A 12553-nucleotide genomic window follows, 5' to 3' on the forward strand; every position below is an offset into this window, starting at 1 on the left:
TGACAGTGTTGTGTCCCACTTCAGGGAAATCTTAATGAAACGCCAGAAAAAGACCTCTCTGGATAGATATTTTGTGCGCCACGGATCCAGTGATTCAAGTTGTTCCCAGTGGCATTAAAAGAAGAAGGGAAGTAACCCCAGATAAGGACTTGCTACCTTAAGTCCTAATGGAAGGAGATTCTCCTTTCAAACAATAGTGTACACCTTCCTCCTATCACCTCCTCCCATCTTCTATCCACCCAGAAGTCTTCAGTAAAGGTAAGTGTAATGTTATTATTATTTATTTTAAATGCATGTACTTGATTTCTGATTGTTTTCATTAGGTAAATCTTTATTTAATTTGAAAAAAATATTTTATTTTAATATTTTTGGGTGTCTGGAACGGATTAATTTTATTTCCATTATTTCTTATGGGGAAAATGGTTTCGAGTTTCGTGAATTTCGACCTTTGGCGGGCTCTCTGGAACGGATTAATCATGAAACTCGGGGGTCCACTGTACACTATATTTTATCTGGCAGCAAAACTGCCTGTCAATTACTTACAATGGATATTTTTAACTTTAGCAAATACTGGTACACTTTATTTATGAGGAAAAAAAATGCTCTATATCTTACAATAGGCAAATGGAGGGTTTCAATTTCCCATTCTTGCATGTCAGTGTCAATAGCTGAGTCGCGAGAATGGTTATGTGCTGCCAGTTGACGTACCACAGCTGCCTTCTCCTCTTCTGCTTCTAATCTCTCCCTGAAATCATTAATTTTTTTTTTTTAAGCAATAGGGTAGTACAAAAAAATGCAGCACACAATTATTCATATTATGACATTGAGATAAATTACAGGCTACTTCATTTACTTTTTGTGATTGTGTTAAATATTGACAAATACATCAAACAAGAGAGACAATAAAAATTGAATAAATGCCAAGTGTTAAATATTTCAAGTCTAATGATTTCCAAACAACATACAGCACCTGTGGAATGAGAAGGTACTAAGGTTTGATCAAATGAACAAAAGGCAGCTCTAGTTCCCTGGATCAAGAGCATTTTACCAGCATCGAGACACCTCCCTTAAAGAGGTACACACGATGAGTTCAATCTTAACAGTGAATTACTGTGCCTGGTGAGATAACAGGTAGACCACAAGAGTCTTAAACTTCAAAACTCTTCAAAATGGATTAACTTAACCATGAAAAACAACAAAAAAATACAGAATGTATCTAGAGTCTTCAGCAAAATAAATCCCTTACTTCAGTTCCTTCAGTTCTTTTGAGGTTTCGTTACGTTGCTTTTTAATGTCATCCGAGTCCCGTAACGCTATAGCTAATTCAGACACGGCTCTGTCACGTTTCCGTCGCAGCTCATCACAGTGGGCTCGTATGGACTCTCTCTCTTGAACAATTTTGTCTCGTTCACTGAAGGCCCAATCACGGCGTCGCTTGGATACCTCAGCCTCTTGTTGTGCCTCTGTTTAAAATTATAGGAATTTCAACTGTAAATATATCAATAATAATTAAATACAGTATATATATATACATGTATATATATATATATATATATATATATATATATATATATATTTATACACACACGCACACATATATATATATATATATATATATATATATATATATATATATATATATATATATATATATATATATATATATAAATATATAAGTAATTTGACCACAGAAAGGTAAAATAAATTTAAAGCACATTCTCAAGAAATACATTATGTTCTTGAGATTGTGAATGAAAAATGGAAACGTCTGGACTTTATTTCCCTTTCACTTAATATACACATTTTATGTAATTTTCTGACATACAATACATAAATACACACACACACACACACAAACACAGTATACCTGTATAAAAAAATGCTTAATTAAACTTTGTAAAGAAAGGAGTTCAGTTATAGGTAATATATATTTTAAGAAAAAGAGGATAGATAAGTATACAAGAAATGATGTAGGGCGTAATGACAGTAGTTTGTTGGACTACATACTGGTAGATAAAAGACTCTTGGGTAGACTTCAAGATGTACATGTTTACAGAAAGGCCACAGATATATCAGATCACTTTTTAGTTGTAGCTACAGTGAGAGAAAAAGGTAGATGGGATACAAGGAAAATGAAAGTAGCAGGTAAGAGAGAGGTGAAGGTTTATAAGCTAAAGGAGGAGGCAGTTAGGGTAAGATATAAACAACTATTGGAGGATAGATGGGCTAGTGAGAGTATAAGCAATGGAGTTAGAGACATATGGGGTAAGATTAAGAATGTAGTGTTAGTGTGTTCAGCAGAAGTTTGTGGTTACAGGAAAGTGGGTGTGGGAGGGAAGATGAGCGACTAGTGGAATGATGTTGTAAAGAGATTAGTAAGAGAAAAAAGTTAGCATATAAGAGGTTTTTACAAAGTAGAAGTGATGCAAAGAGGGAGGAGTATACGAAGAGGAAGAGAGAGGTTAAGAGAGTGGTGAAGCAATGTAAAAGAGAGGAAATGAGAGTGGGCGAGATGTTATCAACAAATTTTCTAGAAAATAAGAAAAAGTTTTGGAGTGAGATTAATAAGTTGAGGATGCCTAGGGAATGAGTGGATTTTATAATTAAAAGTAGGAGAGGAGAGTTATTAAACGGAGAGTTAGAGGTATCAGGAAGATGGAGGGAATATTTTGAGGAAGCTGTGATTTCATGTATAGGGCAAGGAGGAATAACATTTTGTAGGAATGAGGAAGAGCGAGTTGTGAGTGTGGGGGAAGTTAGTGAGGCAGTGGGTAGAATGAAAAGGGGCCTTAGACAAGGATGTGTGATGTCACCATGGTTGTTCAATGTATTTATAGATGGGGTTTGTGGCATGCAAAGAGTACGTAACCTTTATTCGGCGCATGAACACACCCTCATTTTCAGACTATCTCCCCCAACCAGAGAACCAGGTTACTGAGAGTTGACGATGGGGCCTCGTTGTTCAACTAGTGACCAGGTTCCAGCCAATAAGAAGATGGTTTTGGCAATCGCAGAGGTTATGTGGGTACCACTCTCCTATCTGCCCTTGTCATTCCCATTCTAGAGCTGGTTGAAGCACGGTCTGCTTTCTTGTGGCTTCTATTCTGCCTTGCTTACCGTGGAGTGCACTATACTTATCACTGTACATAGTGTACATATTGCTGGTGAAGGACAATATAAGTCAAAACTTTTCTGCTGTGTTTATTTTGCTCCCTTTACACCCAGGATAACAGGCCATTTGGACTCCTGAGTTGTAATATGGGGGCCTGTCCGGGAGCTGGAGCTGGACTTAGAGAAATGGTTGAGCTTAGGGTGAAGCTCGTAGCAGGAACATTGTGCAGCTTGCTGTCTGATATTGCATCAGCTTTGCCAACGCTTTACAAATTTTGCATGTCAGTTGCTTTGTTATGGTCAGCCTTGCTATTGTGTGATCGTTCAACAGCTCACTACTAGCTTGTTCGGTGTGCTCGCTTCGCTATGGTCAATCTTGTAGAACAGTGTGTAGCTTGCTGTCTGGCATTGCTTTACAAATTTTGCGTGTCAGTTGCAGTCAACTTTGTTATTGCGTGTCCACCTTGTATGCGTATTATGCAATCATACTGTGCATAGCTAAGCGTGTTCTGCAAATTAACATGTTACGTTGTTTTTTTTTTTTTAGTGAGGGGATGTGGGCTACCGTCCGCCTGTATCTTGGACCTATGCTAGCCCGACTGACTACTGTATCACTCTGAGTTTAGGGTTTGGCTTTTGGTCACGAGAAAAGCTGAGCTCTATCTAAGAGTTGGATGGTGGAGAGGAAAGGCGGTCCCATTATTTTGTGCCATGGCGGCACGGTTACCACTGGGAGGTGGCAGCCTAATCCTGAGCCTTCTCGGGGTGGGGGTGTGGCATGCAAAGAGTACTTAACCTTTATTCGGCGCATGTACACACCCTCATTTTCAGGCTATCTCCCCCAACCAGTGAACCACGTTACTGAGAGTTGACGATGGGGCCCCGTTGTTCAACTAGTGACCAGGTTCCAGCCAATAAGAAGATGGTTTTGGCAATCGCAGAGGTTATGTGGGTACCACTCTCCTGTCTGCCCTTGTCATTCCCATTCTAGAGCTGGTTGAAACACGGTCTGCTTTCTTGTGGCTTCTATTCTGCCTTGCTTACCGTGGAGTGCACTATACTTATCACTGTACATAGTGTACATATTGCTGGTGAAGGATAATATAAGTCAAAACTCTTCTGCTGTGTTTATTTTGCTCCCTTTACACCCAGGATAACAGGCCATTTGGACTCCTGGGTTGTAATAGGGTTGTAAGAGAAGTGAATGCTCGAATGTTGGCAAGAGGTATGGGGTTAAAAGATAACAAATATAACACAAAGTGGGAGTTGTCACAGTTGTTCTTTGGTTTTAAAACTGTGCTTTTGGGAGATTCTGAGAAGTTGTAGAGGTTGGTGGAGTACGTAAAAAAAGAAAACTAAAAGTGAATGTAGGAAAGAGTAAGGTGATGAGGATAACAAAAAAATTAGGTAACGAAAGACTGGATATCAGACTGGAGGGAGAGAGTATGGGGGAGGTGAATGTATTCAGATATTTAGGAGTGAACGTGTCAGCAGATGGGCCTATGAAAGATGAGGTGAATCATAGAACTGACGAGGACAAAAAGATGAGTGGTGAACTGAGAAGTCTGTGGAGACAAAGAACTTTGTCTATGGAAGCAAAGAGGGGAATGTATGAGAGTGTAGTTATACCAACACTTTCATATGAGTGTGAAGTATGGGTGGTGAATGTTGCAACAAGGAGAAGGCTGGAGGCAGTGGAGATGTCATGTATAAGGGCAATGTGTGGTGTGAATATAATGCCAATAATTCGTAGTTTGGAAATTAGAGGAGGTGTGACATTACCAAAACTATTATCCAGAGGGCTGAGGAAGGGTTGCTGAGGAGGTTCAGACATGTAGAGAGGATGGAACAAAATAGAATGAGTTCTGTACTGTATAAATTTGCAGTGGAGGGAAGGCGGGTAGAGGTCGGCCTAGGAAAGGATTTTCCTTAGGAAAATCATCAAAATTTAATATTTCTACTACTTTGAGCCATATTTCAAGCTGCTTCCAGGCCAGAAAATTACCAATATCACCTTTATTTCATCCGTATTTCTTCCATTCAATCAACAGGCACAGCTCTACTCTTGTAACTACAAACAGTTAATTACTCATAGGGATTTACACATGTATACATATCTATTAATCTTAAAAAATGTAAGATATTTTTTTTTTACGTCAATGGTTATATCCTACCAAGGGTGACCCAAAGAAGAAACACATTCACCATCATTCATTCAACTGCTGTCTTGCCAAAAGAGTGCTGACATTACAACTCAAATTAAGTACATACATTATAATAATATAAATCTTCTGCTGTGAAATGTTGTTAAAGTAAAACAAGCATACAGTGTAAATTTGGACACTTAAAATAAAATATTCAAAAAGCTGAACAAAGTTCAGTCCATTTACAATTACAAGTAACTAATATGTGTGCAAATTTTACAAAGAAAATTACAACACCTGCCAATTTTCAGAGCATATGAATTAATTAAATATTTTAAGCATATAATGTTTCCTATGCTCAATTACAAAAAACATTAATATATTTACTATATATGAACTTTACCTCTAATATTCTATACTTACTATACATGAACTTTACCACTTGTATATTACATACTTAACAGAATACCAAAACAAAAATATTTAACATATTTATAATTGAGTGATGAAATTCTTCCATGCGAAGAACATATTTCAAAATTCATACATATTTGGCTAACTTGTTCCTCCTAAACAACTTCCGTTCCTCATGAAGGTGATGACATCATGCAAAGTTATCTATAAAAACACTTCAACCGCATTCACTTGCTAGACACTTCCATAAACATTTCAAACACTTATTACCATGGCCTTCATGCTGCTTGATCTAGTACTGAGGAGAAGCAGTTGTAAATTTTCCCACTGAAATGAAAGAGCATAAGGGAAGGATGGGGAGCAACTTATACGTGTGTAGGAAGGATTAGAAAAAGCATAAGCAAATAAGAGAATGGCAAAAGTAAATGAACATAATATTGCAGACCTTAATTACTGATGACCTTAACAATCTCTCAAACCCACTTGCTAGCAATACCAGGTACTTATGGTAACAGTTGGTACATGGCAAAAAGTGAGTATTGGCCACCAAGTAGGCCTAACAGAGTCCAGCTGAAACCATAGAATAATTAGTTCCAATACTTGCTCCTATTTGCAGACCAGCTGGCAGCATGTGGGATTCACTTTATTTAGTTGGTTCCAGCCATATACTCTAACTTTCAAGTTATAGTATTAGTACGTCCACACCCATGTTATTTCAGCTAACATGAGCAATAGTGTAGGATTCTATGGACAACAATTACAAACACCCAAGTGTCAGGCATTGGGTAAAAAGTGGATTTGGGGTACCAGTTAGGACATACAGTACCATAATCTGCTTGGAACAACAGAGTAATAAGTACCAATACTTATGCTTGTCTGAGGGGTGAGCGGCAGCATGCAGAATTCAGATTCTGGGGATGAGAGTCTGTCACTGCAGTATTTATTTTAGTGCATTATAGGGAAGCCCTACATTTGATGTGTGTGTTGCCCGGTCAATTACAATGATTTGTCACTCTGTCTAATTTACACAAACTATACAATACTTTATACTATATTGCTCCTTGACCATAGAAAAAGCATCTATTTCTGTTTCTGGGTATGGTTAACACAAAAATAAGTCAGTATGTATATGATAAAAATGAAATGGTTAGAGTGCTTCTGCTTCACTTCTATAATTTTAGTTAAGACTTTTCACTGTCTACAACAAATGAAACATCACAGTTATTATAGGCTTTTCATTAGACACAGTTTGTTATTTTATTGTTTCTGTTATGTTTAAAACTCTTCTGCTCAAATACCAGTCCAACCTCTCTATATAAATGCTGCACCACTTAATGAACAGGGAAGAATGGAAGTAATGATGCTTGTGTGGAATCATTTGCAGTGGATCTTATATAAATATTAAACATATACCGTCTTCTCTCTCACTGATAAGTAACTGTCTCCATTTTCACTGATCTACTTAGCTAGAATTTACTCATTCAACTGATATTTTTGTATGATAAAATTTCAGTCTCTTGAATATATAACCATAAATTATTGAAACATTTTCCATTACCAGTATTTAAATTGTGGCAATACATTGCTTTTTACTGTTGAAAGGCAAACACTGTGCAACATTCAGTATTAATCTTAATATGAAACAACCAACACATTAAAGCAATTTACTACAAAAGAAAGTGATGTGAAGTGGTGCTAGAGAATGCAAGGAGAGGAAGAGAGAAAACTTCATGCAAAATTGTAAACTCATTGTGGTAACAGTAATGAGTTTTACTGTGATACAGATTCAAATACAGCGAGTGAAGCGAGCAATGCAGTCGGATCTCATTCATCTGGAATTGTCAAGACCAAGAGCTTTCTATTAGAGTTGATATTGCAAGTAATGTGACTTGGATATCCACATGCTCTGTAATAGTAACACTGCAAAGAATGCAATTTACCCCACCTGGCTGTGTGAGAAGAATCTACCATTAACTGACAATAGGTAAGAAGCAGTGATATCCCCTATTAAACTAGGATTTCCAATTGTGTAGAGAATGGATAAATGAGGTGCGACTTACAACAGCAATAGATCCGTTAAAATACTCTCCCATACTTATAAAATGCCATTCCAGTAGAAATATTAATGAACAATAAAGGAAACAGGATACAAAATTTTTATATAAAGAATATTATAATACTCAGTGACAATACAGTGGGTCCCCACTTACGACATTAATACCTTCCTGAAAATTATTCATAAGCCGGCTGTTCAGAACTCAAAAATTATTTTCTTGAAGAGGGGGAATAATATTAGAGCTCTAATTTTATTTTTTTAACTACAAGTATTTACCTGATATTTTAAACTCAATACTGTTCCTTTTGGCTTGCAAATAATAAGACACACGTGCAATAACTAAGCCTCTTTATTATGAAAAAGTTGAATGGAAAAAAGTCACAGGTTTGCAAAATGACTTCATATTAAGATACCCAGGTGTTGCAGATGTTTTATTTATCAACCTGCCAGTACCATGAGTGTAATGATACTTGTCTGACACAGCAACATAATGGAATCTTGGAAGAGAGGATATTTTTCACAACAATGCTGCTAGCTTCTGGCCAGATCTTGGGCATGACCTACTTCCACTAGTGGGTCCCACCCACCTCTGACAATGCCTTTCACTGCTGCACCTCTCTCCTGGCTCCAGTATGTTTATCCATCCACCTGATTCTGCTTCAGATTGATCAAGCTAAAGGAAATGAGCACCTTCATCTCCTCGTTTTCCTATTCTTTCCTACCCTTTCTTGCATCATATCGAACTGAAGACTCGACGTGTGCTCACCACTCCCTCACTGTTATTGTGAGGGTTAATGTGCCTGGGAATATAGAGTGGGAAGGTAGTTTGTGTAAATGTGGGGGCCTAAGTTCCTGCCATCCTGTAACTCACCCACAGACATGTCCAGCATGCAAGCAGCAGCAGTGGTGGCTCCCTCAGAATGAAATTATTTAATCTACAGTCCCTAACTAATCTCTACCAAAAAAAACAAATACTAAACCCATAGATAAGAAGAACATACACAAAATACCTATGCATTTGGTATAAATGACCAAGGAAATTAAGGTTAAAATTTAGCCCTAAGAAAATCGTAAATATAGTTCTTCACCAATCTTTACCAAATAACCGAGAAATATTAATATTAATAAATATTTAATCTACAGTTCTTGATCAATCTCTACCAAACAAATGTGAATGCTCTATATGTTTTTTAATATGCTAGCTGCCTCCCATCAAGGCAGGGTGACTCGAAACACTTTCACCATCATTCACACTAACACTGTCATACCAGAGGCATACAGATATGACAGTTTAGACATCCCTTCAAACAGCAAATATCCCAAACTCCTCCTTTAGAGTGCAGGCATTGTACTTCTGCCTCCAGGACTCAAATCCTGCTAACCAGTTTCCCTGAATCTCTTCACAAAATATTACCCTGCTCACACTCCCACAGCATGTCAAGTCACAAAAACTATTTGTCTCCACTCCTATCTAACATGCTCACACATGCCTGCTGTATGACCAAGCCCCTTGAACACAAAATCTCCTTTACCCCCCTCTCTCCTTCCTAGGATTACCCCTACCCCTTCTCCTCTTCATCAAAGATTTATACACCCTTCAAGTCATCCTACTTTGCTCCACCTCTCTAAATGACCAAACTACTTCAACAACCACTCCTCAGCCCTCTGAATAATACTTTTACGAATGCTACAAAATATACACACAAATGGTATGAATGCATTTATTAAAAAAACTAAAATTATTTGACTGAATATTTGCAACGATTGTTAAGTGCAAACCAACATTCAAAAAAATATTTAATTGGTTCCATGTATCAATATTGTAAGTGGTGAACATTATAAGTTGGGGCCTACTGAAATACTGAGTACTGTTGTTATAATATACTATATAGAAATATAAATATGTGAGGATATTAATACATTTATATATTAAATACTATACATTACAAAAATATGAACACCTATATAACACACTATAATATTAGTTAAAAGAGTTTGCCACTTTACAAGGGCAAATATGTAACAACAGTTGATAATAATATACAAGTAAACACTATTACAAACATGCCTTAACGTGGAATGATGACTAACTCTTAAGTCACAGATAACAATTGCAAAATGCTTAAGTTATTTAAGATAAACCCAGGGGTATTACCAATGGGTGGCACCCAGGGGTTATACCAATGGGTGGCACCCAGGGGTTATACCAATGGGTGGCACCCAGGGGTTATACCAATGGGTGGCACCCAGGGGTTATACCAAGGGGTGGCACCTGAAGTTGTATCAAGGGGTGGCATCCAGGGGTTGTATCAAAGAGTGGCACCCGTGGGTGACACTTGGGGGGTCAAGAGGGACCATCTGAAGCCTCCTCAAAAATTCATCAACACCCCAAAGTTCCCTAAATAATAATAATCATAATAATAATCATAATAAAAATTAATAATAATAATGGTGATTTAACGTAAGTCCCCTAGCCCCTTCTTCCAACCAGACAGCAACCCCTAAACCTCTCCCATATGTAACTAAACCTCTTGTTCAATAAGAGAGATACTCAAAATATTATCTAATAAACTCATAAGCGTACTTTCATTTAATTTTTCTATAACTTCAAGAACTATACAGTACAAAGTGGTGCTTTATTATTGTACAGTACTAGTGTGAAGAAATGAAACACTGTTGAACAAGCTTACTCTGCAATATCAATTTGTCCTGTGTTGATCTAGAATTGATCAAGCATGACTTGATAAAGATCAATATAGTAATAAAATGTAGCTCAGCAAATTGTCATTTCTTCTCTACTGTTGGCAGCTTCACATTTTGATCCAACAGTACTTGTGTGATGGAGGGAGTGGTGATGGAAGTGTTCTTTTTCGGGTCACCCTGTCTTGATGGAAGTCACCCAATGTATTCAAAGAATAAAAAGTGCTTGTGAAATATAAAACATTCATACAGTGTCGTGTATCCCTCGCTCCCTGTCTCGTAGGTGTGTATGGCACTGTGTGTATGGCACTGTGTGTATGACCCTCTTCCCTCTCACACATTTAAATTATCTTCAAGAAATAAGTACTTTTGATGGGAGTGCTGGAGAAGCTTAATCAATAATTTTCTGTGTTGGTATCCACCAAAAAATTAGCAACTCTCAGCTGCTTTCTCTAAAAAAAGCAACATGTAGCAATGATGAGAAGTGCCTAAAAGTAAATGAGTAAGCAGGAGAAGAAAAAGCATAAAGACATAAGTATAGGATGCAGGAATGAAAAAACTTGTCAGTACTAAAAGGACAATGTGGAGGGTGTAATAATCTAGCTGAGTATCAAGGGTGACTGTGGTAGCAGTACAATAAAAAATAGTCACAACACTGTGACTGGAACAATATACAAATAATCCGCACACAAGAGAAAGAAACTTAAGATGAAGTTTTGGTCTGTCTTGGACCATTAACTGACTAGCTAAAAGTCCAAGTCGGATCGAAAGTTGTCATAAGTTTCTCCTATGAGCGGATTATTTGTGTAGTAGTACGTACACTGATATAATGAAACAAACACTGAAAGTGTGTGTACCCACTTTACTCTTATTGTACCTCTTTGGATAACCATGACTCAAAACATGATGTTAAGAAAATTACTGAGTAAAGTCAGTTTTGCAGATTTGCGATAAAAACTGATTAAACTTCATTTAGCAAAATACTTTAAAAACTCAGAAATTTGACTAAACTGAGTAAATAAAAAACACTTGCTATTGAAATTTGTTCATCCTTGCTATTGTACACTGTGATTATTTCTTGTACTTATCAAATAGTTGGTTATGTTTAAAGCTATACAATACTTTGCTTAAATTATTAATATACACGCAGAGTATTCAAACGTTACACCAAATACAAAATGGCCTTCACAATAACATTGATGTACTGTTGAAAAAACAAAGAGGAATGCAGGACCACAGTAATCACTTCCTACTGAAATTAGTCAATGCATTACTTTTTGTTTTCTTGATTTTTTAGGCTATGTTAATTGTTTAAATATATATATACACATATATTTAAATATTTTTTTAAACACATCGGTCGTATCCCACATATATATCCCATACATATATATATGCTTCCATACACACATACACATATACCTTACAAATATAAAAACCAACTACATTAATGCTATATAAGTGAAAGCTAACATTACCAATACATAATTTCTATATTTCTCATATCCACCTTACATTTCCTGAACATTTTTATAATAGCATTTTCTGAAACATCTCAAAATGCATAAACTAGAGGACTACCGTAAAGGGTTTCTGAGCAAAATGCATTTGCATAAACACAAGACACATGCATGACATGCAATACATGCCCTTGCATTAAAAATTACAATCAAAGAACATTGTGAGATTTGCAAAGCAACAAAAGCTAGGAGACAGTGGAAGGAATTATTTACCTGCTACACTCTTCCATCATGATGGTGGCCAGGGTATGAGAGGTAATAGAGGAGAAGGAAAATAATACTAAGGCAATAAAGACATGAGATGGAGACAAAAAGAACGGTTATCATCATAAAAAGAAAAGGAAAATGCTGAACTCAAAATCAAATCAAAAAGATTCTTTAGAAGCTGATTGGATGGTGTGAGGTATGATCCTACGTATGTCTTGAAAAGAAAAAATAATAAAATCTATGAGTTTCTCTGTAAGTGCATAATAGGCAATTAGTGTGATGCAAAGATTTCCACTTGAGCTAATAATAACCAATTGAATAATCACATAAAACAAACATCCAGCATTAGATTTAATATAGTTACAGATTGAACAAAATAGATACTGCAGAGCTATAATATA

At 36.6% G+C, this 12553-nt stretch overlaps 1 protein-coding gene across 8 annotated transcripts in view; it reads right to left on the minus strand.

The window, feature by feature from the left end:
- Window positions 1-12553, minus strand: part of Dlg5 (Discs large 5) — a gene marked incomplete at its 3' end in the record, with an annotated part of 661675 nt that overhangs the window by 15716 nt on the left and 633406 nt on the right. For all 8 annotated transcript variants that reach the window (XM_070101580.1, XM_070101579.1, XM_070101576.1 and 5 more), the window contains 2 exon segments: window positions 616-745; window positions 1247-1463. In XM_070101580.1, the coding sequence (XP_069957681.1) occupies window positions 616-745; window positions 1247-1463 (347 nt within the window).

Source organism: Cherax quadricarinatus, chromosome 78 (assembly GCF_038502225.1).
Source record: "Cherax quadricarinatus isolate ZL_2023a chromosome 78, ASM3850222v1, whole genome shotgun sequence".
NCBI lineage: Eukaryota > Metazoa > Arthropoda > Malacostraca > Decapoda > Parastacidae > Cherax > Cherax quadricarinatus.